This window comes from Typopeltis vanoorti, chromosome 17 (genome assembly GCF_054136105.1).
Source record: "Typopeltis vanoorti isolate ZY-2024b chromosome 17, IOZ_Tvanoo_1.0, whole genome shotgun sequence".
Classification (NCBI taxonomy): Eukaryota; Metazoa; Arthropoda; class Arachnida; order Uropygi; family Thelyphonidae; genus Typopeltis; species Typopeltis vanoorti.
Genome location: NC_143565.1, coordinates 74,937,442 through 74,964,960, shown reverse-complemented (window position 1 = coordinate 74,964,960; position 27,519 = coordinate 74,937,442). Strand labels below are relative to the sequence as shown.

Genomic DNA, 27,519 nt, shown 5'->3' with positions numbered 1-27,519 from the left:
CAACGGCATTTTTGCATGGAGCTATTGCAAACAGTTTTTCAAATTTTTTATATCACAACTTGAATTCGGCGTTCAAATTTGCTGGATTTGTATAAGGCAAATCACCGGCATAAAATTTACACAATTGACGAAAATCTTCCATTGCACTTGTTGTCGGAGCATCTTTTCCATTTGATAGAAGAGAAAAAAATATATTTCAAAATGTTGCGGTGCCGAGTGAAATGTTCATGAAGGTGAGTCAATATTTGGTCAATAAATGGAAGTTCTCCTGAAATACACTGAAATACAGAATCGGCTGGAATATTGGACCATAATGTTTGTTTTGATGAAGTGACTGAAGTCCTTGGCTTTTTAATGATATTATTAAAATTATTGGCTTTTATACATGCTTCATCGTAAATATCTTTAAATGAAGAATCTGGCGTTTCACGAACGGTATTTAATTGAGCCACAACATCATCAACAAAATTTAGGGCAATTAAGAGGTCACTGTCAGATTTTTGCATCATTTTAGATAATGGTAAGGTGCACGCAAATATTTTTTGCAAGCTAAATAAAGATATTATAAATCTTAAAAGATATTAATATTATAAACAACAAGGACGTCCTGTCTTTTAGGGGTTTGAAGAAATTGTGTACCTTTTCAATTATGCCAATGCAATTTCTTATTTGTCACAGAGATAGCATTTCCAAGTGCCAAATTCAAACTATGTGATGCACAATGAACATATAAAGCTTGTCGATATTATTATTACATAACACCTCCAGGTAGTCCAAAGACATCTCGAGGAAGGGCACCTACTCTACAACTCTCCGTCTTCACCAACCACAAGTACAATCATCATTATCATCTACACCAACGATGTCTACCGCCGACCACTACCACTAGTATTTTCACAGACAATCACAAACATTCATGCCCACGGCGGGATTCGAACTCGCAGCCTTTTGACTGGAGAGTCGGCCAACTAGGCCGGATATATAGATAAAAAAAATTAAATTGTGTGGTTACTATTACTTTTAATGAGATGGATGAGCTTCTCGACCTTGCAGAGTTGTTGGATATCTGGCTCAATATTGGTCAACTTCAGTCGAAGATCGGCACTCACACTAAAACGGATTCTGTATTTTGTTTTTATTTGAAGGATATATTATAATTTGAATTCTGTTGATTTCAACTCAATTTAGCTTGCTTTTCGCGCGATTTCCGAAAAATATATAAATACTGGAGTTAACTCACAACACATTTTGTCTAAGTATTACTTAGCACTTCTGAAGATATATTGAGCCTTGGTTGAAGGAGGAACACCTTCAACAATAAAAATCAATAAACAACAAGCAATTGGTTGAAATGTGGTCATGTGGATAACACATGTTCACTTCAAATCTAACAAAACAGCAAGGGAAGGTGGAAGCAATAAAACCATATTGTTTTTGCACTTCACCCCTCTTTTATTACTCGTCATTCTGCCGCTACAAATTAAAGTAGTGGCAGAATGTTCATGGAATTAACATTCTGCAGCTATTTTTTTTAAGTATTCATTTTATTTTAATAATTTTTACTTACTTATTCAATTTTAATTTGTTTTATTTGGATAATTAAAATATATAGATTTATTTGGTTAATTTAAGCCTGTGGACCACCTGTTCCATCGTCGTGGACCATAGGTTGAGAAACACTGCTATAGGGTTCTCTCACCTTATGTGACTCCTAATTCATAAGTAGTATAGAAATAGAAGACACGACACAACATAAATAAAAAATGAATTTTAATTAGGAAAAGTATTTTGGAAAATTTTCTAGTGTTTTTTAACTTTTTCTTTTTTGGGGGGACAGGGCCCCTTGGCTCCTCCCTGGGTGCGCCACTGCTGCCCGATATTCTTTCCAGCCAGCAACCGATCCCATTCCACTGAATCCGAAATTATGACCAAGTTGTTCATAATTTCCTGCTTTGTAGTTCAGCATACCTTTTCTGAATGGAACATTCATAAACTTAGTCACTTCCCGAGTGATTACCGCATGATCACTATCACCAACCGGAGGCAGAAGAGTTACGTCTTTAACTGAAACGCCCTCTGATACTATAATTAAATCTAACACTCTTTGACCTCGAGTTCCTTCTGTCGCATGCTGCTTAAGGAAGTTGTCCCGCAACAGCTCAATAAATGCATTTTCATTCTTCTCATGAGATTCTACTGCTACCCAATCAATATTTGGATAATTAAAGTCTCCCATTATGATTGCTCTTTTCGCGCTCATCTTTTCTATTTGGTGATGCATTTCTTCATCACTAGCAACCGATCCACCAGGTCTGTAACAACACCCCACTATGTAATTGATCTAGTTAGGTTCCACCTCACACCAGATGGCTTCATACTCAGTGCCACCTGAAATATTGTTAGTAGTACTACAATCATAGGTTGTAACTCTAACTGGATTCAAGTCATCCGATATCATTAGCAGCACATCCTCTCCTCTGCTGTCCTCTCTATCCTCCCTAAAAATACTATACCCATGACACTCGATACTAGTTAGTAGATCTGATTCTGATAGCCAGGTCTCACTAATACCTACAATCTGAGGTCGCAACATATTGACTAAGGCAACAAACTCTATCTACCCCTTTTTTTTGATACTCCTAGCATTCGTGTAACAGACATAATAATCTACCTGTTTGTTCTTTTGTATTGTCTTGTTTGCAGTCTGCCTGACACAGTTGGGCAACTTGCAGATCTTATTATTCTCTAATGCCTTACACATGAAGACATCTTTGCACACATTTGATGGATCCGAACCGGACGAACACAAAACTGAAATCATTTTCTCCTCATCAACATTTCCATGACAAAGCCCATTCGCGCCATATAATAATAATGAGCAATTCAACTGTAAAAGAGTTAATATTATTGATTACATGCACATCTTTCGGAGCTAATATTTGGCTTTATATGAAGATTCCATTGGGAAATATGAAAATGCTATAGGTTTATTTATATTTTGTACTGCTTAATAAAAGATAAAAATATATTTTTTAATCTGAGAGATGACAATACATATTTAATCTGAACTGATCACTTAGCTATTTATAATAAATTCTCTGTAATTTAGTACAGTAATATATAATTGAATTTATGTTTCATTTTAGTATGGCGATATATTTGATACTTTGCCAGTAGAGTAACTTAGTCTTTGTGATATATGACTAAGTAGTATAAGGAATTATTATTACCAGCTGTTCATTACAGTAATTATAAAACTCTTTTCAGGGCCAACTTAATATATTAAGTGTTTTATATCGTATGAAAGTTTGTTCGTTAGGTGACTTAAACTTTCTGGTTACCTCACCGTATGAATTAATTGAATGTCACCTAATGATCAGCATTCATACTTCAAAAATGTAACCTTACACGTTAAGAAAAAAGTCTTATCAGAAGTTTGTGGACATAGAGCAGTGGATCAAAGCACATTTTCACGGAGCACGTTTCGCTTTCCTGAAAGTCGGACAAGCATTAAAGACCATCCAAGAAATAGTAGGCTATTGACAGTTACAGATGACACTTTGATGGTCATCGTCAACAACTTGCTGGAAGAAGATTGGCACAAAATCACGTCTGATTTCAAAAACCTGATTGAAAATTTTGAAGAAGAGAAAAGTTGTTGTCAAGTGGATTCAACAACAGATGAACAGAAAACCAGCAAGCAGATAGCAAGAAAAGAACTGCAGCATCGTTATGAGACTGAAGAACAACAGTTTTTGAACAGAACTGTTGTCAAAAAAGAAACAACAGGGATACGAGATGTTGAATCAGAACTTAAAAGCCAGTTTCAACACCCAAAACATCTAATCATAATTTTTCCTCCAAAAAATATTGGTGTCAACATGCAAAGGTTACATGAATGATAAGAATGCCTTAAGGCATGAGCGAAGTAGAGAGCGACAAATAGACAGAGTACCCACAAAATCAGTTAACTGGGACAGCAACACAAGTATCTGCAAGACATTTTATAGCCGAAAATTCACAGCTAACACCTGATTTGTTTCCGACTAGAACCCTCATTCTGCATAAAGACCAGATTGCTTCACATGAAGTATTCGATCTTATGAAAAACGTATGATTTGCAGGCATTTACTCACTACCATTACATATGCCTTCCAGTTGTTTGATGAAAAATCTTCACTACCATTGACAAGGCTTCTGTTGAAGTAACCCGACTTATCAAACACATCAACAAAGAAAGGTTTGCTGACAGTAACATAATGCTTAACCAAACGTTGGGTATCAGTAATAATGCAGAATGAAGATTCTATTGAAGGCCTGTAAATGTATTTTGTTGAATAAAGGCTTGATTTAAACAGTATGCAGAAACTTTTAAAATGGCCTTCGTGTCACTTGTGCCAACAATATATCAGTGTATATGTTTCAGAATGCCTATATGCTGAGATCTAATTTGATCTGGCGTAGTTTTTCTTTCTTTCTTTTCTTTTAAGTAATGTCTTATTATGTTGGTGTAGTTTCAAACATTTGCAAAAGTAAGCAGTCGATTGTGAGCGAATATTATAATGACTGTTGGAAAGAAGAGCTTCTTTATTATATTTATTTTTATCCGTAGAGTTGTTGCTATTAGCCTATTTTGGAATGCGTATTTTGCTTATATAATGAATGTAAGTGTGTCATTACATATTGTATAATCAAAGTGCACGTCTCAATATTTTAAGATTTGTTACTTCCTTGATTGACGAGCAAGAACGTATTCTTGTTTGCTTTAGGCTATGTTAGCTTTAAGTAATCTGTGTGTGTGTGTGTGAGAGAGTTCTTTTTATCACCCGGGATTTAAAGTTAAATCCTGTTTGTAAATGATGCAAGTCTATTGATCTTTCATTGTATAAAGATATGGGTAGCGTGTAATATCCATTCTGCTAAACTTAATTGTGTAGTGTAGGTTGGTGAGTTTGTTTACGAATATGTTGAATAAGCATGGTAATAAAACGGTCGCAATTGATCCCAGTATCATTGCTATATGTGCAGTTTATTTTTTTATGATATAAGTTATTTTCGGATATTTGTGAAGCAGTTATGTACTTTCCCCTTATTCCTACTGTTCCTAGTTTTCTTTAAGCGAATTGAAAGTTTTATGGTGTCAAACGTTGACACCATAAAAAGTTGGAAATGGGTTCAATATATTAAACTGCTTATTGACATAGTTTTCGTGGGCAATGCTGTAGCCAATGAAGTTCTAACTGAGGCTAGGCTATTGCTAATATGAGTTCGCTCTCTTAAGGTTTTTGCCTTAAGGGAGCAATTTGAGTCTCCGGGGAAAGTGTTTTCCGGCATGGCCCGGTGAGGGGCTTTGTCGGTGAATGCTTTTCTTCGGAAAATATGAGCGGTTCTGCTCGGTGGTGGTGGTGGGTGGAAGGCCAACGCTGAGATGGACGGTCTTTCGCCCACGATTGAGTGGCCTAGGGATCGTCCGAATTTTTAGAGACGGCTTTACTTATTCATAAGGCTCGGCTATTGCCGTTACCCAGCCATGACTAGAGCTTTTAGCTCAATAACACCCCATCCACACAGTTTTTCTTTAAAAGAACTGGGAGAAGGACTCAGTCCATCTCCCAGTTCTTTTAAGATAGTTTTCGTGCAAGCAAATGTTTCCCACCGATTGAAATGTCATTTTCAGTTCTTGATTTACGTTGTATTATTGTTTAATATATATATTATTTCCCTATCTCTTCTTTCCTCTTTTTTTTTTCACTACAGAAAGTACGCATTTGGAAATATTATATTGTACACCGGGAATTTCAGCGAGTAGTACTGGCTAGTATACTCAACGCTGGAGCTGCATTCAATGCACTCCTTATGGGCGAGTCGCCGCTGGTTGATACTATGATATCTATATAAGGGAAATTTTTACTGAGAAATGCTTGATGTAATAACCAACATTTTCTTATACCACATATATTAATTAAATACACACAGTTTATTTGATCTTCTGTGATATAATTAAAATTGTTGTTCATCATATTGGATCAGAAATATATTGAAGTGTATGAAAAATATTTTTACATTTTTTATAAGTTCATTTTCATTGGGGATTGATGCCATATGCAACGTATCTTTTTCTTTTTTTTTTCCCCAAATGATTTTGAATTCTTAAATCAGAAATGATTTATAGTTTTTATTTTTCTTTCCTAGAAAGATACAATAGAATTAACATCATAATGTAATGTAATTCAACATGAAAAACAAGTCACTTATTTTCGATGTTGGTGGTCCACTTATTTTGCTGAGTTTGATTAATCTCTCTCATTCTCTCTTTCTTGTAGTGAAGTGAGGCGACTCTAATTATGCGAGTGATCATTTCTTCAATTTGCTATTCACTGAATAGATTTTATTTCTACGTATGTCATTTCGGCGTCCATGCATTTATCCAATTTTCAAATTACATCGGTTATATTTCTACATCATCTTACAGAATTCTTCGTATTGCACTGTTTGAGTGTTCACCACTTAGTCTGGTTCTTCTCTTCTTGTTTAATTTGTTCACTTTAACTGATAAATGACTATTCTCTTCCAGGTGCATGTCAGTCAGTGATGTATTCATTCATTTCTTTTAACTGAACGTAGCACTTGCATACTTTCAGGAAGTCTTGTTACGTCATTAACAGTTCTTTTATTTCTTGTATTTGAATAGAGAGAGGATTTCCTCTTAGAGCTACAATTTCTTGACAAGCTGATTGTCCTCGGTTCCATTAATAAAGATCCGTACATGCTGATTTCTTTATGTGATATTTCGGTTATCAGTGACTCAAGAAATAAATAAGGTTTAATCTAGTTGGAATTATTTTTTTTTCTTCTACATCGCCACTGTGATTTAACTTTTAAAGGTCTTACTTCTTACGCCTTATGCATATATGGTTCTGCAGTGACTGCATGTTATTTGTCCCGTTTTACGGCAAATGTTTCTGTTTTTCGCTAATAGTTGTAAGCAGTACAGCAACTTTTTTTATTTATTAAAATCTTAATTACAGTACATAGGTTAATTGGAAAATAAGACTACCATTACTGTATGAGATTAAGTGTTTGATTATTTTCAAAAATATAGAAAATATTTAAAATAAGAACTTAATTTATTTCAGAATAAATTAAGTTCCGATTATTAAATTTCAAGAAATACATTCATTGATATTGTCATGTATTTTCAGAAATTTAGTTTTTTTTCTTCTTTATGAGCATGAAGAAAAAGTACGTTTATTTAAGTTATTTTAACAATCTTGATTTAATTAACGAGTTATCTGGAAACTCGTGAAAAGCACCCCAGATATAATAAAGCGTATTGTTCTTCCTAATGTTCTATTGTTTTCTTTCATCATTAGCGAACAAATCGACTTTGATGTGGAACTTCAGTTCGCCCTTTCAAGTAAAATATGTTCAAGTTAGTGTGTATGAAAATGTTTGTGTACACCTCATTACCTGTATTAGTTTACTACTTCCTCTCCTTCTTGCAATTTCCGGCTACTGCAATGAAGGTCGAACAAGTTTTCTCTTCACATTATTAACACTTCCCTTTCTGCAAGTATTGTTTTTGCTGATGAAGGATGAGTAAAAATTTCTTGAACATCACGGATTTCCCCTATAATTCGTTTGGCAGTTAAACATTAATAGAGAAATGGGCCAAGGTTTTCGTTGTTCTTTTGTTATGTTATGTTTTTTTTTTTTTTTTCATTCTTATGGAACATATGACACGAAATTACGTGTGTACTTGGAGGAAAGAAAAGAACGAGCAGAGTAATACAACCAAAACAATTTAAATACCGTATATATATTTAAAAAAGAAATGAATAATATATAACAAATAGTCCTTTCTTTGTCTTATTTATTTCTATGAAGTATATTTGCTGGTTTTTGTCTTTATCTTTATCTGTGAAAAAGAAATTTGATAATTTACTTACAGAAGCAATGATAATCTGCTACTACAACTAGTAGAACAACGGATACTGTGTATACTACGGTTTTTAGATGAAATTTATTTATTTCTTAGAAATAATACTGTAAATTATATTTTAATTTTTAAATATAAAGATTTATTTTATTAGTCTAAAAAAGTTGCAAATATTTCTAAACAAACAATACACCTTTAAATATTTTATATCAAATTATTATAATAATGGAATTAATTTATAATAAATTATATATGAATCAATCGACCGTGAGATGCGGTGTTTGATTCATTCAATCCAATATCCGTGGAGGGTAATGGATGGCAATGCTGTAGCCAATGAAGTTCTAACGGAGGCTCGGCTATTGCCGTTACCCTCCTGCCATGATCAGAGCTTTAATTTAATTTAATTTAATAGCTCAATAACACCTTATCCCTACACTGTCCTCTACAGATAACGGGGAATATGAAAAGCATTCTTGCTTCGCCCCTTTAAGCCAGTCCTTATATTATATTATATATTATATTATATTATATACAGGGTGTTCGGGATAAATTTGACAGTTTCGTAAGGAAAAAGAAAATCTTCTTTGTATCTATTAAATTTAATGAATTGACAAAAAAACATTACAGGCAGAGTTAATTACAATACTATCAACAAGATTTACTCAAAATAACCACCATTAGCATCGATCACAGCTTCAATTCTGCTTCGGAACCTCGAACAAGCTGATGCTACAGTCTCCCTGGGAAGGGCCGCAAAAACTGTTTTAATTTTATCCATTAACTGGGCTTTTGTATTACTGGAAGTGCGATTGGTGTCTTTTTCAACTGCGCCCCATACAAAATAATCCATGGGGTTAAGGTCTGGGGAGTTTGGAGGCCAAACATTTGGACTGGTGAAGTCGTAGAAATTTTCAGACAACCATTTTTGACTTTTCCCAGAGGTGTGGCAAGGGGCCGAATCCTGCTGCCATACATACGGCCTACCATTGGCTACCCTTGTTATCCAGGGCTTGACTACAGTTAGCAACTCCACGAACAAAGCCCGAATTCCAATGCCAGGGTTCTTCAACACCTGTTCCTGCAGATTTGCGAGGAATTCTGCTGTACGAACGCAATCAGATCGTCTGCTAGGGATCTTTCTTCTTGCTACATCCTCGTAGTCACCATTGCAAGTCTCTAGTTCATGCTTGATTGTTTTTACTGTATTCAGGGAGCATTGGGCAGCAGTCGTAATATCCTTATTTTGATGGCGGGCACGAATCATCATGATACAAGTTATTCTCTTCCATGATTCAGGTGGGTTCCAGCTATTCATCCTTTCTGACATCTTGTATATGAATGAAGAAGGGTCCAAACTTTTAAATGAAGAGAAGTGTGTGTTAATACATGTAACTTACGGAAAAATATAATTAATTATAAATATGTCAAATTTATCCCGAACACCCTGTATATATAAGGACTATAAGGAATAAATTATATTGGGGGAATCAATCGACCGTGAGATGCGGTGATTGATTCATTAGTGCCCTTGGAGGTAACGGATGGCAACAATGCAATGCTGTACCAATGAAGTTTAACTGAGGTTCGGCTGTTGCTGTTACCCCCTTGGGCGATGAGTTTTTGAGTTCGCTCTCTTAAGGTTTTTGCCTTAAGGGAGCACTTTGAGTCTCCGGGGAAGGGGTGTTCTCCGGCACGGCCCGCTGAGGGGCTTTGTCGGTGAATTATTTTCCTCGGAATTTGAGCGGTTCTGCTCAGTGATCGGGGAGCCCGTCACTGAGTGGAACCAACGCTGAGATTAGGACGGTCTTTCGCCCACTATGGAGTGGCCTAGAGATCGTCCGTATTTTTGAGATATCACCTTTACTTACACAGTCGGTGATTGATTCATTAATGCCCTTGGAGGTAATGAATGGCAATAATGCTGTACCAATGAAGTTTAACTGAGGTTCGGCTGTTGCTGTTACCCCTTGGGCGATGAGTTTTTGAGTTCGCTCTCTTAAGGTTTTTGCCTTAAGGGAGCACTTTGAGTCTCCGGGGAAGGTGTTCTCCGGCACGGCCCGCTGAGGGGCTTTGTCGGTGAATTATTTTCTTCGGAATTTGAGCGGTTCTGCTAACCAACGCTGAGATATGGACGGTCTTTCGCCCACTATGGAGTGGCCTAGAGATCTTCCGATTTTTTGAGATTTCACCTTTACTTACATAGTCGGTGATTGATTCATTAATGCCCTTGGAGGTAATGGATGGCAACAATGCAATGCTGTACCAATGAAGTTTAACTGAGGTTCGGCTGTTGCTGTTACCCCCTTGGGCGATGAGTTTTTGAGTTCGCTCTCTTAAGGTTTTTGCCTTAAGGGAGCACTTTGAGTCTCCGGGGAAGGTGTTCTCCGGCACGGCCCGCTGAGGGGCTTTGTCGGTGAATTATTTTCCTCGGAATTTGAGCGGTTCTGCTCAGTGGTCGGGGAGCCCGTCACTGAGTGGAACCAACGCTGAGATATGGACGGTCTTTCGCCCACTATGGAGTGGCCTAGAGATCGTCCGAATTTTTGAGATTTCACCTTTACTTACATAGTCGGTGATTGATTCATTCAATCCAATACTCTTGGAGGGTAATGGATGGCAATGCTGTAGCCAATGAAATTCTAACGGAGGCTCGGCTATTGCCGTTACCCTCCTGCCATGATGAGAGCTTTAATTTAATTTAATAGCTCAATAACACCTTATCCCTACACTGTCCTCTACAGATAACGGGGAATATGAAAAGCATTCTTGCTTCGCCCCTTTAAGCCAGTCCTTATATTATATATTATATTATATTATGTATATATAAGGACTATAAGGAATAAATTATATTGGGGGAATCAATCGACCGTGAGATGCGGTGATTGATTCATTAGTGCCCTTGGAGGTAACGGATGGCAACAATGCAATGCTGTACCAATGAAGTTTAACTGAGGTTCGGCTGTTGCTGTTACCCCCTTGGGCGATGAGTTTTTGAGTTCGCTCTCTTAAGGTTTTTGCCTTAAGGGAGCACTTTGAGTCTCCGGGGAAGGGGTGTTCTCCGGCACGGCCCGCTGAGGGGCTTTGTCGGTGAATTATTTTCTTCGGAATTTGAGCGGTTCTGCTAACCAACGCTGAGATATGGACGGTCTTTCGCCCACTATGGAGTGGCCTAGAGATCTTCCGATTTTTTGAGATTTCACCTTTACTTACATAGTCGGTGATTGATTCATTAATGCCCTTGGAGGTAATGGATGGCAACAATGCAATGCTGTACCAATGAAGTTTAACTGAGGTTCGGCTGTTGCTGTTACCCCCTTGGGCGATGAGTTTTTGAGTTCGCTCTCTTAAGGTTTTTGCCTTAAGGGAGCACTTTGAGTCTCCGGGGAAGGTGTTCTCCGGCACGGCCCGCTGAGGGGCTTTGTCGGTGAATTATTTTCCTCGGAATTTGAGCGGTTCTGCTCAGTGGTCGGGGAGCCCGTCACTGAGTGGAACCAACGCTGAGATATGGACGGTCTTTCGCCCACTATGGAGTGGCCTAGAGATCGTCCGAATTTTTGAGATTTCACCTTTACTTACATAGTCGGTGATTGATTCATTCAATCCAATACTCTTGGAGGGTAATGGATGGCAATGCTGTAGCCAATGAAATTCTAACTGAGGCTCGGCTATTGCTGTTACCCTCCTGCCATGATCAGAGCTTTAATTGCTCAATAACACCTTATCCCTACACTGTCCTCTACAGATAACGGGGAAGATGAAAAGCATTCTTGCTTCGCCCCTTTAAGCCAGTCCTTATAAGGACTATAAGGATGAATTATATATTTTCTTCACCACTATGCTCTGTATTTCATTACGTGCATTGTTGAAGTTTGAGCGGTTGCAAAAGCATTTCGAGATTAACTCAACAGTTTATTTCGAAGTAAACAAATGCACTTTATAGAGAAAGAGTTGCGGAATCCTGAAATTACTTCATTTTTTAAATAATTTTGCTATTATGCTTTTTTGTAGTGAACGAAATGTATATCACGAATTGCTTAATTTATCTTTTCAATGCAGTATAAGTGCTATTATTTATGTGTAATAAAGCAAAAATGTGGAAAATTCTAAAAAAATATCCTTCGTATTTATTTAATGAGGTATACGTATATTCTTTTAGCATGCTTTATTACTCCTGCAATCTACAAGGAACCTTTTTGGACATTGCAAAAAATAAAAAATAAAATAAATAATAATAATAGATAAAAAGTAACATTTCAATAGGCAAGAATAGTTGTTGTTTAGTAAATCAACTGGACCATGTTGGACAATCAGCAAGCGTTTGCTTTATTTATTCCTTTTTTATGCAGTTGAATAAGTAAATTAGTGAACATCTTATTATTTTTTACTGCACTTGATATTTAAATGAGGGGCTGAACTTTTTTTAAGGAAGCAAACATATTGTCTTAGCATAAAAAACTGTAGTCATTGAGCAGCTCTTCGAATTCATGTCCCAGTGGGGTTATCCGCTCGTCCACGAAGCAAAAACATACAGAAAAGAAGAATATCTTTTCAATAGCAACTTTTGCACTGTTTAGGTCTTTTTAGAATTTTTTTAGTTGCTAAGCCTCTTTGAGAGTCCTATTTGTTGATTCGTCGTTTCAATTCGGATTCGTACGGATAATACCATGCCTTACCAGCCTCCCTATGATACTGACACATTTAAGCCATTGAGAATTATTATTATTATTATTACGGACGACTCCAGGGAATCCTTAGACTCATCGAGGGAGGCCCTAAACAACATGTCCACACAACTATTCGGCATTCTCACAGTATCTATCATACCTTGCCTTGAACTCATTCACTGTCATAGCGCCCACAACAGACTCTGGCAGCTTATTCCACTCATTTACCACTCTAAAAGTAAAGAACCCAGCTCTAACACCCTTGCTAACCACACTCTTGCCCAGCTTCCATAGATGTCCCCTAGTTCTCCCACCACCAGTCCTGATCTCAAAACTATCCTCTGAATTAATCCTATAGAAACCCTTCAGCAATTTGAATGTCTCAATCATATCTCCCCTCTTCCGCCTCTCAACTAATTTCTGCAACCCACAAATCTTCAACCTGTTCTCATAAGGTTCATTCCATAGATCTGCTATCATCTTGGTCACTCGCCTCTGGATCCTCTCCAACTCCTCCCCATCAAGAAGAAACATAGGTGACCAAATCTGGGCACAGTAGTCTAGATGAGGTCTTATCAAGGCTCGATACAGAGGAACAATAACTTGCTTGTCTCTGCTCGACAAAGTATTTTTCAACAACCAAGTGAGTCGATGAGCTGATTTAGCCACTTTTGCAATGTGCTCCCTAAACTTCATCTCCCTATCCACCAACACTCCCAAGTCCCTGGCCTCATCAATCTCCTGGAGTACAGTTCCACCAATGTGGTATACTGCTGCTAATCTTTTCACCCCAAAATGCATAACCTTACATTTTGTCACATTAAATTGACATCCATTCTCCTTAGCCCAGAACTCCAATTTATCCAAATCATCCTGCAAGATTTTGACATCTTCTGCATTCACTATTGCCCTACCCAACTTTGCATCATCAGCGAACAAATGAACTGCTCCTCTTAGATCCTTCCCTATATCGTTAATGAACAAATCGAACAGCAGTGGTCCAACAGCAGAACCCTACGGCACATCACTAGTCACAGGCCATCTTTTGGACTCTACTCCTGAATAAAAGAATCTTACTGGTATCACTTTCGTTTTATGAGATGAAGACTGAGAATATTGTAATCCCGCCCATATGGCATTTTCAACACCATTTTGATCTATTCCCAACTCCATACTCGGTAGGAAGACTCTTCTGCAGTCTGACAGCTTCCAGTAGGGATGACCAGAAGTTTGGTTCTCTTCCTCGTTAGCATGGAGATCACTAGTGGACTCATCAGACACACTCTCAAGAAGGCTGAGAAAGGGTTTCAACTGGCAATGCCAGTTGAAACCCTTTCTGTTATACTAGCTTTATGTAAACAATGAGCTTTCTATAAATATAGAAAGCAAAGAATTCTGTTCTTAAGAATTCGAATCTCGTCCAGAAGGAAATTGTTAGTTACAAGGGTATTTCACCTGAAGGTGAGTTAGCTGGTCTTACACAGAAGAGGAAAGTTTTTCCTTCCAGAAACTCAGACGTTTTGCAACAGGGGAAAACTGCCAAGAATAAGAAGAAGAATACATGCAATTATCAAGCCTGATATACTATTTTCATGGCATTAATTACTTCGGCTGGATGACACAATCCAATTCGGCAGAGTAACTCACCTGCAATCTCTCATTCTCTGCTCATGTGTTGTTTTACTTTGGCTAACGTGTTTTAGATGACTGTATGGCTATTTTCTTTTGACATGGTCACTCACATCGTTGTGCAATACGGTTGATTCAAGGTTCACTGTCCACAAGCTCAGTCTTAGATTAGTGGCATTGATTTTCATTACATAGTGTAACGAGTACTTTCTCTTCAGTCCTAATATACATCCTCTAATTTATTCTTATTAATTAAGATGAATATTTATCTCACTACTGTTTAATAAAAGAAATCGGAAGGAAATCTGTGCAGACGTACAATGTGAAGAAAAATTAAACTTCAAAGAAGGTGAGCCATGTTTTCTTTGCCCATTAATAGCTAAAAACTGTTTCCCGGATAAATTTCAATAATGTGACAATAATTAGGGGAAAACAATTAACACATTGTTTAAATTATATAAATGGATTTATTTACGTAATCTCTTTTATTGTTAAAGAAAGTAATAATGTTCATTTTCGAAATTAGTGTTAGTGATTGTTTTACCTTTCTTTTCTGATTTTGTGATTATTTTTATTCTGATCGTGCGATGGGTCATAAAATGCAGTTGCAGGCCACTTCATGGTTTCAGAACTTACTATTATCGAAACATTTATTTATTTAATGAATGATGACAACAGTTTAAAATTCGACACAATTTCTACAAGCAACTTTTTTTTTTCTTTTTGTAGGTGCGATGTTTGCCCTACGAATTTTTGGACCAACGCTTGGTTTTCTGCTATCCTCCATGACTCTAAGGTACTATGAGGATCCATTCTGTAAGTAAAATTTCAAAGGTAAATATTAATTAACAATGCTTAGAACATTTGATCAATTGTATAATTCGTGGATAAAAAATAGTATGCAAATTTTATAGCTAATGCATTAAATGATATATTGTGGCCCTTAGGCGTGTATTCTGTACTAACTTAGCATCAGAGATTAATAATTATTATAAAAAAAAAATCATCTAACGCCTTTTTATTCCCGTATACGGGGAGTAGGCGAGGCCATTTAGCCCTATCTAACTTTTGGAGACTGAGTGGGCAGTTCAATCTCCACTGGTACCAATCAGAGATAGATGGCCCAAGGCTATCACTAATTAAGCGGTACGCAGTGAAGAGAGACGGCTCAAATGTGCCGCCATCTCGTGGTCCCTAACCCTAACACAATATCTTTAATGTCTGAAATAATGTGGGTTCTAGTCGATTTTCTTGAGTTTACGGGACGAAAAACCCGAGTTTCCGGGAGGAAAACCCGCTTGCCCGTGCCAGAGATCGACTAACTCGGGAACCGGTAGAAAAAAGGCTTAGAAAAATTTCCTCTAGTCGCCGACTAGACTCGAAACCAAGTCTTCCTTCGTGCGGCCAAGCGCCGTGGTGTGTAAACGCCACATCCACTGAGCTACACAGGCTCTTTATATATAAGTTAATTATAATTTTAATGTATTTAATAAATTGTTAATCCTCCTCCTTATACGTATATTAGACCTAGTAGCTTGATACTCTCATATAAAGCATGGTCTATTAAGATTTGAAACCCCGACCACCTCAAGGATAAGGTGGTTAGCCCTATGCCTCCTGGTGTGTCCTATGTCTGTAAATGCGTGTGTTCACAGGGCTGGTTTGCCTGTTCTGGGGGACGAAAAATCCGAGTTTCTGGATGAAAAAAAACTCTACCTCCGTTTGAGACTGGCTAACTCACCCGTCGAAACAGACCAGATGAAGGTTCCTCACGTCACTGATGGGAATCGAACCCAGGTCTTTCCGACCAAAGGGTTTCTTTGTCTTTACCGACTGAGCTAAGGAGGGTCAATAAATTATTAATATCATATATTATTTATGTAAAAATTAATAAAAAATACTACGAAGAACATTACTCTCTTTTTAAAAAGCTATCTGATTCAGGTTATTTATTTTTTTCATTAATTTCAAGTTTTCCTCTTAGCTCCAGCAGTTTACTGTATCTTAAAACTCTAAAGAAGTTTTAAAAATTACCATAAAACTATTTTAAATCTGTGGACAAACGTAAGTGAATATTATACTTCTCTCATCCAACTATTAAGTAGCAGTTTAGCTTTGTTCTCTCTCTCATTAAAAGAATGGATAATTTTTCTTGGAATTTAAAGAAATAATGTAAAGAAACTAATCAAACCTATCAGCATAAATATGAAAATGTTAGATACATTATTATTTGAAGGATTCTTGGAAGACAACATCAGTATAAGACAAAAAAAGAAGAAAAAAAAATGATTAGTTGCGTGAGGGCAGTTGCCCTCTTGGCATGCGTCATGTGGTCGCAAGAATTGAAACAGGAAAAAATGTAGTATATTTTCCTTCTGAACTTGTATCTACGCAATATTTCTTTACAGAATGCGGAAATATCAAATTGTATGGTAGTTTATTACACAATCATAATTTCTGCAACATATTACTTGAAAACAATAATTAGGAGAGAACAAACGATAACACTGAAAAAAAAAAAATATTTTTACGTAAGAAGTAATTATAAGTAACAATCAAAATTTGCTTACATTTGATGCATTGTTTAGTTGGTTGATTACTGCGAACAGTTCAGTTTGTTCAGCATTATTGATATTCAGCATGCTTTTGTTATGAGTAATTGGATATTTTTATTTGGTGTATTTCACGTCGCCTTTTATGAAAAGCAGAATTTAAAATATTTCAGGTTTTTTTTTAATATTTTATTACTTTTTAGTGGTCTGGCAACTTACGTCGGGTGCTTAATTTTGATTGTTTTTATTTTCATAACTACTTGAATACTCACATATTCTTTAAGTAAAGAAAGGTGAGGATAAGTGACCAGGTCGGAACACACACGCACGTGCACACGCGCGCGCACGCACGCACGCACGCACGCACGCACACACACACACACACACACACACACACACTAATCCACGTTTTTGTATCTGTTTTCTGATATTCGATGATTTGATTGGATCAGATTGACATACGAAATCTTATACTCGCATATCGAAAATATATGATCTGATTTTGAATTTTACTGCGACTGCGCACAGAGCACAGAAAATACCTGATATGAAAGCGTTTTTTGTTTTCACGATGGAATCATATTGATTGATCAATAATTCATGATGTATACAAAGCAGTGAAAAGCAAGCTGGTTATTGATGGCCACTCACTTTCGTGAGAATATTGAAATGTGAACAAACGGACGATAGTTTGTGGGCCAAGTTTTATCTCCCTTTTTTAGGTGTAGGTTGGATAAATTCTTGCTTCAATGGTGTTGGGTAGATGAATATGAAAGCTTATTAGGTGATACTGGATGATTGAATTGAAAAGAACATTTTGGCACAAATACAGTGATATCAGTTGGACCAGTAGATTTATTAGGATCAACGCTAGTATTTTCTGATGCACTTCTGATGAAAGATCAGAGGAGGATGCTGTGGATAGTTTGTGGAATAGTGGAAGGAAATTTCTCTTGGTTATCTACACAAGAGTTAAACGAAAAACTGATTTCAAGAGGTCTGACGTAGCTTTAGGAGATATTATCGTTGTACTATCAAATAAAGAGAGAGAGAGAGAGAGAGAGAGAGAGAGAGAGATGGAAGTATTATAGGACAGAGGTTTTTCCTAACAGCCTTTGAAGGGGACCAGAAGGCTTGATTTCCATTTGAAAAGGAGGCAAAACGTTACCGCCTTTGTTCCTTATAAAGTCTGATTTGAATTCTTCGTGATTTTTTGCAATTGCTTGGGGCTATATTGTAAGATGAGTGAGAAGTTGGAGTTTTTAACTTGATTGGTTGAATATATGCTGAATATTGTCTTGAACTGTTTTGGTACATTTACTTGAAGAAATAAGGGATTTATTTCAACTAGAGTAATTTCCGTTATTTGATCGGAAAAAAGTGCTTGGATCAGGAGATCGGAAACAATAACAGAAATCCCCAAAATCTTCCCAAATGGTATCATTGTAGTGTCATAGGATGATGCTGAAATCAATGGAGAGAAGCACAATTTATAGAAAAAGAAACATGGGCAAAGTTTCCAAGCGGAGAGCTTACATCAGTGGTATATCTGGAAGGAGAGCTTGTTAAGAAAAAGTCCATGATTTTGGGAGAGTCAGTAGCTGGTATTATGATGAGTTGATGAACGATTCGTATTAGATGAATCTCCAAGGAAGCTTATCTGATTGTTTAGAGAGTTTGACCGTATGTTATCAAACGTTCCTCTTTTCTTACGAAAGGTAGCATTCCTAATGTAATGTGGAAAGTTGGGATGAACTTCATTCAATTCTTGGAGTGTGTCCGTTGAGTTTTAGTGACGAATAAAGAGATCGGGTTTGTATGTCCGAAGTAAAGCTGATACCTTAAATGTCGGTAAAGTTGATGTAGGAGATTTTTTTTAATGGGATTTGATTTTTTAGGTATATTTTTCTATTTTTTAATTTTTGAGATTTTTTTAAACTATCAGTAAATCTATAATTTGTTATGCTAACTTTCATAGTGAAAGAATCTATAGAGGCATGAAACAGGAGTGAAGAATTTGTAGACACAACTCCCACACAGGGGATGTTCATACTCGAATCCAAGCGTGTGACATTTCTTCTTGCAAGGTACTAAACTGGACCTCCCTTACTTGGCAAATAATCCTGGCAACGCAACAGAAACAGGATTATTTGCTATCAGGATATCTTTCTCTCTCTCGCTATCTTAGAGAGAGAGAGAGAGAGAGAGACTGACAGGCAGAGAGAATATATTCCGAAATGTTCTTGATCACGCCTCTTAATAATTTATAGTGTCACTTGTGGTTTCACACCATATTTCTGAATTGTCTGTTGCGAAAAATATTTAATCGTTAAACCTCATTTAACTAAATAAATAAATAACTGAAAAAGTAAAGAATGGTTGGTTGGTTGGAATTATGACTGAAGTAACTGAGGCTGTGAGACCAGAGTAGTATGTCTCTAAATTGCATGTGTTCTTCTAGCTATTCTGTCTGTTTTTAAGAGATGAAAATCCCGAATTTAGTCAAGGACTGGAAGAAGAATCCTTCCAGTACCGTATGACATCCGGCTAATCCATCTCCAGATGAAAAAAAAAAAAACTTATAAAGGTTCTTCGCATCCTTGAGAGGACTCGAATCCTACTTTTTCATAAAAGGCATCGTTTGAAAAACCACACCGGTTGAAAAAGAATGGCATGTTTATTATCAAGGTGCATAAGAGACACTAAGTATTATCAGTTATAATGGATTGCTATAATCGAGAATAGTTACTTTAATAATCATGAATTTACTTTTTTTATAATAATCAATGATGCATTAGAATTTCTCTTCTAATAATTTATTCAAATACTATGAAAAGCATTTGAACAGTTGCGCAATGATAACCATTGTGATGTAGCATTTCATTTCTTGAAATCATATTGTTCTACTAATATGATGAAACCGTAGAACTGTGACGTAACAATAACCAATGTAACGTAATAATAATACTTTATAAAAAATGAAATGTGTATTTAATTATTTACAATTACTTCTTGCATATTTGCATGTTTTCCTGCTTATTCTTCGTCACTCTCCTCCCACCATTGAATTGGTTTCCCAAATAAATATAATAGAAATACGTGCGTGCGACGTGTGTATGTGTCGCATTTCAAAAATGGGAACATTAGTTGGTTTGTTCATGCGTTTTTGATGATGCTTTGTTTAATATCAATGTACGTGTTCAATATGCCTCTTCTCCAATATTTGTTTTTTAATAATATTTAAAAAAACGAGGAAACTTATCTACTTAACATAAGTTTTCTTCTCATATTTGCATTCATGCTCGTCGTGCAGAAGGACTTAGGAGTATTTTTTGTTAACGGTCCGCGAAACTCAATAAATATGCTACATATGAATGCAATTGATTTTTTTTTCCCAGTAAACTAGAGAATAAAGAAAAGATTGTTTTTTTATTCTTATACAATAAGAATGAAAACCCTGCTGTTGGCTTTCCTTTATATCATTGAATATTTCCTTTATAATATTATAACATAGCTAATACTGAAAAAATGTTTATCCATGCTACTTCCTTTATTTGTCCCTCACAAACATACAAATTTATCTTTTTAATAGAAAATGTCAGGGCTGGCTTCACTGATGTGCTACCTGTGCAACCCCACTGGGTTCCTTGATTAGAGTGGCTCGCGCTTGGTACAGAATATAAATATGAAAAATTCATGAATTCAGTTGTATTAAATTAGGTTTTTTTTTTTTTTACAAAACAAAGGCAATAAGGGCTATCCTTTTTGAAATCTTTGTTAAAAGTAAATATTATTAGTAAATTACTACAAAATAAAAGCATACACGTGGACATTGCAATTTTTAAATTCTCGTCCTTTGAAGACTGGAAGAGTCTGCTAATTAGGGGTTTTAGGCACTTAACACAGCAATCAATACTCGATACAGCGATTAGTTACGTGTCTGATTTGTCTAATACTGTACCCAGTGTTCTCATGATGTTCCATTTGTTTCAAGTGTAACTCATGTCCGTTATATCATAAATGTTCTATTCACATTGTTACGACAGTAATTGTTAATAACACATCGACATTTGTAATGGAAGTAAAACAATAAGAGCTATAGTTTAAGCTCCTCCGTAGCGCAGTTGGAAGAATGACGATACGTTGCGCTCTTCGATTGGAAAAGCCCTAAGTTCGATTCTCGTCATGACGAGAGGAATCTTTATATGGAAGTTTTTCAATCGAAAGTGAGTTAGCCGATCTCATAAGGAGGTAGCAGGGTTTTTTCTCCCGGAAACTCGGGTTTTTCATCCCCGCATACAGACAAATCGGCGCTTCAGAACACACGCAATTTACAGACAAAAAATACTTGGTGGTGGTGGGCGGTAGATGGCGCTGATGTAGTTGATTGTTAGTAGAGGTTCGGTGTAGTGGTGGAGACTCATCGCGGGAGGGCACAATAGGTGTCCTCCCGCGATGAGTCTTTGGACTCCTTGGAGGTGTCACGAATAATAATAATAATAATAATAATAATAATAATAATAATAGTTGCAATGCTTGTAATTGTTAATAACAGATAATAACATTACTTCGATTATGAAATACGCATAGGAATATTTAGCAGACATTGTGCAACATTGGGAAATCTTAATGTTAAAATAAAGAATTAGTACACGAGTTTATCCCTTATAACAATAACTCTTCTATAGCACATTTGGTTTTGACTGAGTCCTTTCGTCAGCAAGACCAGGGTTCAAATCCCGTCTATGATATGAAGAACCTTTATCGGAGCTTTTCAATTAAAGGTGAGTTAGCTGGTCATATACTGAGATGGAATGTTTTTTTTTTCCCGGAAAGCAACTTGGGTTTTTCATCCCTCAGAACAGGCAAGACGATCCCCTGAACACACATCTACAAGCTTAAATAACTGCGCTCAGAAGATAGAGTAGAGAAGTGATGTGCCAGATGCATTATTTGCTTTTTTTTTTTTTTCCCACATTTGACGTCCGTAGACGCCGTATGGTCACTCTCGTACCTCACCGGATTTTGGGAGTGAAGCTTTCTGCTAGAAGAAGTGGTAGGGTTGCAGATTCCCTTTCGACGTAGAGTTTGTAGGATCACAAACACGGCGGGATTCGAACCTGCTGCCTCTTGACTGGAGAGCGCATCCAGGGGGGGGGGGAATCCGCTCGGCCAACCAGGCCTTAGCGGACCCCCCCCCCGTCTCCGATGGACGAGAATTGAAAAGGGGTTCCAGTTGAGTCTTAGAAGTCAATACTTAATATTCAAAATGTAAAAGAAAGGGATATTGATTTCTTGTTTGTTTTATAAAATTCATGTATCTGTGTAATGAACACTTAAAATCATCCAAGTTAATAGTTTTTTTTTTTTATTTATGAAATTTATTCATACGAAATAGTATAAAAACGACAAAGACTGCGTTGTCATTTTTCGATCAATTTCTTCGACAAACAAGACAACAGAGTTCTGAAATTATTTAGACAATTAACTGCAATTTTATTGTACTGAAAACCATATGCGTCTGGTTAATATATCCGTGAACACTGGAAATAAACTTGGTCTGACAATAGAACTAAAGAAGGGGAATTTAATGTGCATTACAACAATAGAAATTCCACAATACATTCTCAAACATTCAGTCGTTTTAAGAGGTTTTTTTTTTTTGTGAGCTTTCTTCCGTACGCCCATTGACCTCGAACTCTCTAACATTATAGCTTGAGCCCTATAATATTCTCTTGGGTTTCTGAAGCATAGTAATTTTAAATAAATAAATATATAAATAAGGTAACTTACCTACGAACTGGTGGTGTCCTAGCCAAATCAACATTACATGGCTATAGATGAACTATCTCATTAAGTCAGCCATAATATTTGTAGTATTGCCTAGGGTCAAGGCCCTGATGCCACTGGTTCTATCCATATTAAACCTGGATCGTCACACTCTCTTGTTTCTGAGCGGCCGCCTATGTTGAAGGTAATAAATGATAAACAGGATGCGTAATATGAAGTATTACAAGTACGAATTAAGTATAAATATCTTGCAAACCTTACTGAATGCGTTTTGCAAAACTTCTGAAGTACTAATTTTTTTTTTTCATACTTCTTTAACAACTTTAGCTTTTATCTAGGTAACAAATTCCTTTAGATTATTTTTTCATGCTTCGAGTAAGACACACTTAAAATGAAACGTCACGTGTTTTTGTTTGTTTCTCTTTATCGTTGTTATCCGGTTGCTGGAAGGCCTACCCGGAACTCTGGTGCTTAGACGCACAAGCACAATACGCACGGTAACCTAGAAACGCAAGTTTCAGCCATTATAGGCATTGAGTACTAAGCCCCTTTCAGACAAAATAACAAATTACAGTACTTATTCAAGACACGTTATCGTGTGTAATAAAATTACGCCTTTATACCAGATTTTTTTTTTAAATACTAATTTAATACTTCTCAGAATAAAAGCTTTTGATAGTTAAGGGGAAAAGTAAGTAAAGGAATTTACTAATCACCTTAAAATCCTAAACATTTTATTACCACATCTCCATTTTATTACTTTAGTTATTGTTAATCATATTCTAAGCGGAATATGATTAACAATAAAGTTCATGACACTATTCACATATTCAAATCTCATAACAATGTTGAAATAAACATTCCATTTAACAATTAAATGTCTGTTGTTACATCACATGACAAATGTTCGACTATTGAACCACAATATGCTCAAATATTATGGGTTTTTTTTTCTTTTTTTAGTGAATTTCTCTGATATGCATGTTTTTTTATAGATGACTTTTATAGTCTCATCCTGGAGAGAGAGAGAGATGTTGAAGTATTTGCCAGGAAACTTTATAAAAAATCATGCTTAACATTTTATAAGCAATAGATTGTAACCGCCACCTTAGGAGAATCCTAATCCGGTGGCTTCCTCTCTTTGAGAGGGTTGCAACTGATTACTAGGGAGGTAGTGACGCAAGGTGGTTTCGGTTTCCCCTTGCCGTAAATATTTATGACTGTAGCCTGTGTGTTCACGGGCCAGTTTGCCTGCTTGCGGGATGAAAACCCCCAGATAAACTTGTAGAAAAAACCCTGCCATCCACGCCCAAGACGGGTTAACTTGGCTATGGCTGAGGAGGATCCTTAAGCTCCTCGCGTCGTCGACGGGAAACGAACCTAGGATACTCCTTCCCCATGCATATGGTTGCGAAGCGAACCGCGCGGAAAAGCTTGGATTAGTTTGACATTATTACATTCCTACACAAGGAGCTGCACATGTTCGCTTTGAGTAATGATGTCATATGTACACGGTATGTCGCTAGTACTGTTTTATTTTTATTTAATATTCAGTGTCAGTAAAATAAAATAACAAAAAAATTAAGTTAAAACTCTCCTCAGTATATTTCTCTATAATTCAGCTCAACTTCTATTATTAATTAGACAGCTTCTACGAATCAGTAAATATGGAATGAAAAACAGTAAAATCTCTCATTATTCTGTGAGCGAACCAATCTCGTACAAGATTGCGATCAGTAAGCAGAAAGAAACTGTAATTTAAGACAGTTAAGTGCATGAAAATCCTTAATGCTGCTAATATCGAGCATTCAACCGAGAAACATTCCTGAGAAAACTATGCAGACAAATGAATTTGTTTAATTTATCTCTAAGTTTTCTCTGGCGACACAACAACCACATGGGATAATGTGGTTGTTGCTGTAGTGCTGTGCTTACTTTGTTGCCTTTATATTTTTACTTTGGATCTGTGTCCTAACCTTGGAGTTCCAGCAGGTGTGTTATGGCAGTTCAAGATAAACATTTTAAAACAATGCAATTCGTTTGGAAGAAAATTCTCATTATCATATTATTTATCATCCAACAGTTGCATAGCTTAAAAATACATAAATTAAATATTCATATATTTTGATGAGATTACCCCATTCTGTTTCTTATTTGGCAAACATTGCAATTCCAGCAGGTGGAAATTATTGCAACTGTGCCATGCTGGGAAATTATCTACTTAAATTCAATGGAAATAACACGCGCCCCTAATTTTTTTTTTTTAAATTCTTTTCGACTCTCTGTTTACTCAAGAATATCCAGATAGACACAAACAGATATATTTTCTTAGATTACAGTTAACCTTTCGTTGTTCTTCGCGTGAGCGCGTGTCAAATCTATAACTCTAGACTTTAGGAAACGCCTTTGTCACTTCTAATTAAAGTATTTCTTCCCTCTTGAATAACTTCTTGTTGTATACTAATATTAACCAAATCAGCTTTACCGTAAAATATACTACTCTCTCTCTCTCTCTCTCTCGACATCTTCTAGACTGAATTATAGGCAATTATTCTCCTGCTCATTTATTACCCTTCAGATCAATAATTTAACGAGGATTGTTCTCAATCTGCATTCAGATTCAGAGACAATAACACATTGAAGTTTTTATATATAATTAGCAATTATACATAAAATCAATCAAACTGACAATCATTTAAACTGCTATTTGAAAACTGTGTTATTAATTATTTATTTAATTGAGAATAATCAGTTGCGGACTGATCTTTTATTCATTAAAACAATATTACCCATGAGTATGCCGTACGAAGAACTCATTGTTCGTGTCGATGATTCTTCCTTATACAGACCCACCTTAGATTCAGGTCAGCATATTCGAATAAGGTTAGTTGTCAAATTACAGAAACTCTATTTCCAGTTCAGTGAGATTTTTTTTTTCCTGTAACAGTAACCTAGTGATGGGTGACACGAATAAACATAGCGTAATACTAATCATTTAGCCTACAAGTGAAGATTTGTAATCTCCCTTCATATCTTTCTCAGCACGCCCTAATTCAAACCATGAATTCTCTTCAAGTCTTGGATTTAAGTGTGCGTCTAGTCTTCGTCTACTGAATCATTAATGCTATCATTGTTTGGTTATATAAATATCTTTTAAAATACCAGTAAATTCCTTCCTCATCGGCTCATGTTTGCTCGCATTGTTGAGATTTTATTAATTGCATTTAAGCAATTACATTCTTGTTTTTTGTATCGAACATAATGAAATTGTTTCAAAGTAACACTGATTAAAAACTTCTACAATAATAGATAAATGATGCCAAGATTTTAATGCTACACGTGAACAGACATAAAACAGGAAATTAGTAATAATGTTAGAGCCTCAATCTTAAGTCAAAAGACCTTCTGCCAAGGGCAGCTGAATATACTTTGTAAAGGAGACTGCCTTTGAAAAGTAGTGGCGTAAAGAAATTAAAATTATTTAGTTTATTTGAATAACGAGGCTGCTCTAGCTTTACTTTATTCCTTCTGTTCTGCGCATACTCTATCTCGTATCGCTATAGTAAGTAGAATTAGTTTAAATAGATTACTGCTATTTTTTTTTTTTTTGTTTGTTTGTTTTGTAATATTCCAACGAGGTTGATCGTATTCATTAATTTCCACAATTATCTTAATAATACTTACTGGATTTTTTTAAAGTCATATAACTACTAAAATCAGATCCGTAGGTATATAAGAAGGTATATTAGAGCAAGGAAATCGAATTATTCGATCGTCTAAAAAAAAGTAGTTGCAATGCTTTTTTTTTTTTTAATTCACAATTATGAAGTTGTGGAAACCACTTTCTGACAATGGACATATTAGCATACAAGCGACCATCAGTATATGATAAGGATTCATTCTAATATATAATTATTGTTAATGCTTTTCACGTTTCTGCTGCCACATCGTCAAAAGAATATTAATCAGCCAAGTGCAAAAACTTTTCTTTTTTATGTTTGCATAAATAAAATATCCAACTTGACCTTGTTTGTTACATTGCTGTTTCTTAAGCCTAGCCAATAATTTTACTTCCAGGTATTAAAATATCAAATTGCCTAATCGAGAAACACGAAGTAAATAGGATATTTCATATTCTAAACGAGAGATTCAAAAATAGTAAAATATTAAAGACGGTTTGTTGGCTGGATGTTTGGAATTACGGTCGATACAACTAAAGCTTTAGAGGATTCGAATCCATTTCTTTCCAGCCAAAGAGTTGATACCGACTACGCTACCGAAGTTGATAGTAATTGACAAGAAATGTAATGATAAGGAAAATGATCGATAAAAATAATTAAAGAATCTTAATTCAAAAATTTGAATTACATAAGAATATTTGTTTGATATTTTGAATGTCATGGTTATATCATACAAATATGTTTGCATGATTTTTAAATGTAAATCATTTTATTTTTATGGAATAATAATGTAATTATATTCTTTATTTAAAGCTTTTAGAAAATTTAAATTTTTTTAAAATAATAGCTAATAATTATAAATAAAGAGAACACACCTTTAAATAGTTCATATGATATTATTACAATTATGTTAGGACAAAATTTTCAATTTGTGATAGCTTCATAGCTAATTTTCTTCATTCTTGAAATGTTGATGTTGGGGTAAATAAACGTTATGAAACAAAGAACGTATACACCAACGTGTACACGTTCTGAGAAGATTCTGCGCAGATTCTTCTACAATTGTGTATACCAGTGTTTCTCAACCTGTGGTCCGCAGGCAGACTTAAATTAATTAAATAAGTACATATTTTTTAATTATCCAAACAAAACAAATTAAAATTGAATAAGTAAATAAAAGTTATTGAAATCAAATGGAGACTTAAAAAAAAACAAATAGCGTCAGAATGTTCTAAGGCGGAAGCAATAAATCTATATTGTTG

The 27,519-nt window shown here is 35.8% G+C and overlaps 1 protein-coding gene across 1 annotated transcript in view; it reads left to right on the top strand.

The window, feature by feature from the left end:
• Positions 1 to 27,519, top strand: part of LOC150097499 (uncharacterized) — a 193,978-nt gene that overhangs the window by 141,633 nt on the left and 24,826 nt on the right. The window contains exon 12 of the mRNA XM_090406938.1: positions 14,965 to 15,051. Coding sequence (XP_090263064.1) covers positions 14,965 to 15,051 — 87 coding nt within the window. The remainder of the gene's footprint in view (positions 1 to 14,964; positions 15,052 to 27,519) is intronic.